The sequence below is a fragment of the Poecilia latipinna genome, unplaced genomic scaffold (assembly GCF_001443285.1).
Source record: "Poecilia latipinna isolate Pla-1442-1.1 unplaced genomic scaffold, P_latipinna-1.0 Scaffold6945, whole genome shotgun sequence".
NCBI lineage: Eukaryota > Metazoa > Chordata > Actinopteri > Cyprinodontiformes > Poeciliidae > Poecilia > Poecilia latipinna.
This window is the reverse complement of record NW_015119561.1, coordinates 1-2,146: the sequence shown is the minus strand read 5'-3', so window position 1 is coordinate 2,146 and position 2,146 is coordinate 1. Positions and strand designations below refer to the sequence as shown.

The 2,146-nt window shown below is 40.4% G+C and overlaps 1 protein-coding gene across 1 annotated transcript; it reads right to left on the bottom strand.

Annotated features, from left to right (window-relative positions):
- Window positions 1–373: 373 nt before the first annotated feature.
- Window positions 374–2,030, bottom strand: LOC106944114 (phosphatidylinositol 4-phosphate 5-kinase type-1 beta-like). Its single transcript, XM_015027357.1, has 2 exons — window positions 1,844–2,030; window positions 374–1,067 (listed from the first exon to the last, which is right to left on the bottom strand). The coding sequence occupies exons 1-2, from the start codon at window positions 1,844–1,846 to the stop codon at window positions 687–689; spliced, it is 384 nt and encodes a 127-aa protein (XP_014882843.1). The 5' UTR covers window positions 1,847–2,030; the 3' UTR covers window positions 374–686.
- Between the last annotated feature and the right edge of the window lie 116 nt (window positions 2,031–2,146).

Here is a 2,146-nt window from a genome sequence, read left to right as displayed (position 1 = left end):
CACTGCTACCAAATTTAATGGTCAAACAGACAGCCTCCCTCTGAAGTTGAATCAAGGTAACGGTGTTTTCTGAGAGCGTTATCCTCCAGGGCTAACGACCTGATTGGAAATTTTACAGAAAATGATGATGATGTGTAGCAGCATAAAACCACTTACCCCAGGAAATCTAAACCACCTTGAGCATCTCGGCTTGTTATATGACTATTTTATTTTTTCTGTACTTGAAAAGGTTTATTTGCAAGGAAACGGACAGAGTAATCTGCTGGTGACTGGAATCAGCTGATCAAACAGGTAACTGTCCAGCTGGAAACTTAACATTCCAATGTTTATCTGAACATGCACACTCTTTGGTGTGATTTTTGTTACTGAGGCAGATATTGTAATTTTTGCTACTTTTAAATTAAAACAGAGGAGCAATTTGGAAAGAAAATGTTATTGCTACTAGCTAATCTTTGGTAAGTGCAGTTTTAATCACTGCTTGTGATCTTTTAAGCTACGTAGCAGCTGTCACATAGCGAACGAGGCAAACTGAACCAAAACCAACTTCAGCAAACAGCAGGAAGACAAATGTTTACAATGAGGAAATGTGAAATGCACCAATTGTCTTTAAACCTAATAATATCAAAGTCTAAAGCTTAAAAACTCCTTCATCAGTTTGTCTTTGTTCAAATTAGTAAAACCCTGTTTTACATCAACTGCTCTCTCGCATGGTGTGACGTCTCCTCTGTTCTTGACCTCTCAGATAGAGACGATTGTTCACTACCTACCCGACAATCCCTCTGCAGGGTCTTCATCAGGTTGTTGTACGTCTCTGTGTCAAAGTAAAGCCCCTCCTCATGCATGTCCTGAAAGTCCAGGTCTTTGTACGTCGGACGGGCTTTCTCCCTCTCCTTCCTGGACGCTCGCCTCTTGTAGGTGGATCCCTTCAGGTCGTACTTGTAGTGCATCTTGACCGAGCGAGGAAGCACGTTGTTCATCACCACCAGTCGGATGTTGAAGCCCCCCGTCTGGATGCAGTACAAGCCGTAAAACTTGGGCAGCAGCGTGCGCGGGTTCTGGTTCAGGTTCTGTGGGTTTGGACATTCAACATTCAGATCTAACACGCAGGACTTTTCAGACTTGGCACACTTTTATTAATGCCTATTTTATTTATTAGGACAAGAGGAAAAAATACCTGATATCTGTGGAAGCTGGATTAAAGTAGAAATCGTATCTTTTTTATTTATTTATTTTTTTTTTTTTAGAAAGAAATCAGTTTTTAGTAGTAATCGCATCATAAAAGTCCTTTCACTTTTGTTTTCATGTTCCATATTTACAGTGAAGCCCTGATAGATTAAATAAATCTAATACACTTAAGTAGATTTACTTAAATTCTCTTCATAGGAAGAGATTTTTCACTGTCCACGGTAACACGATGATGTATCCATTAGATACGTTACCAAGAAAAGTTATTTCTGCATCCCAGATATAAAACTGTTGACTGATAATTTTCCATCCATCCAGGCTTTATTAACGGTTCACCTGCTCACAGTGAAGTCTGCCACAACACACTAATATCTAAAGGCCCCAACAACTCCTCTCTCTTCTGCACTCAACCTGATTTCATTTGAGATATTTCACAGAAATTATCAATACAAAATATATATGTTGTTTGTGTTCATTCTCATTATCTGCCATGTTTTCAGTTAGTTCCGTCACGTTTGCTTTGTTTTATTTCACCAGAAATAAAATGAAACCTTTACATCTCAACAGTCACTGTTGTATTTGTTGTTGTTTGTTTGTATATTTTTAAGTTTTGGTCATAAAACGAGCGAAAGACAGAAAAAGGAGCCGTGTTCCTCACCATGTAGTACCCAGGCAGCAGCCTCTGCAGAAACTTGGCCTCTTTGTGCTGAACCGTTTTGATGATGAACTCGTCGTCGCTGGTCAGGTAGAAGAGCGAGCCGCTGGCGCCCGGGTTGGCCAGCTCAATCAGAGGCTCGTTTACGAGCGAGTACTGGGGAAGGAAAAATCATAACATCGATTTAAGTGTTTCGCACGTAGCGAGGATCGGGCTTTCCGGAGAGCAGCTTCATCCGCAGTGTCATCACAAACTAGAGCTAAACAAGAAGACTGAAAAATGGAAACACTGTAAAAGTTTATATGG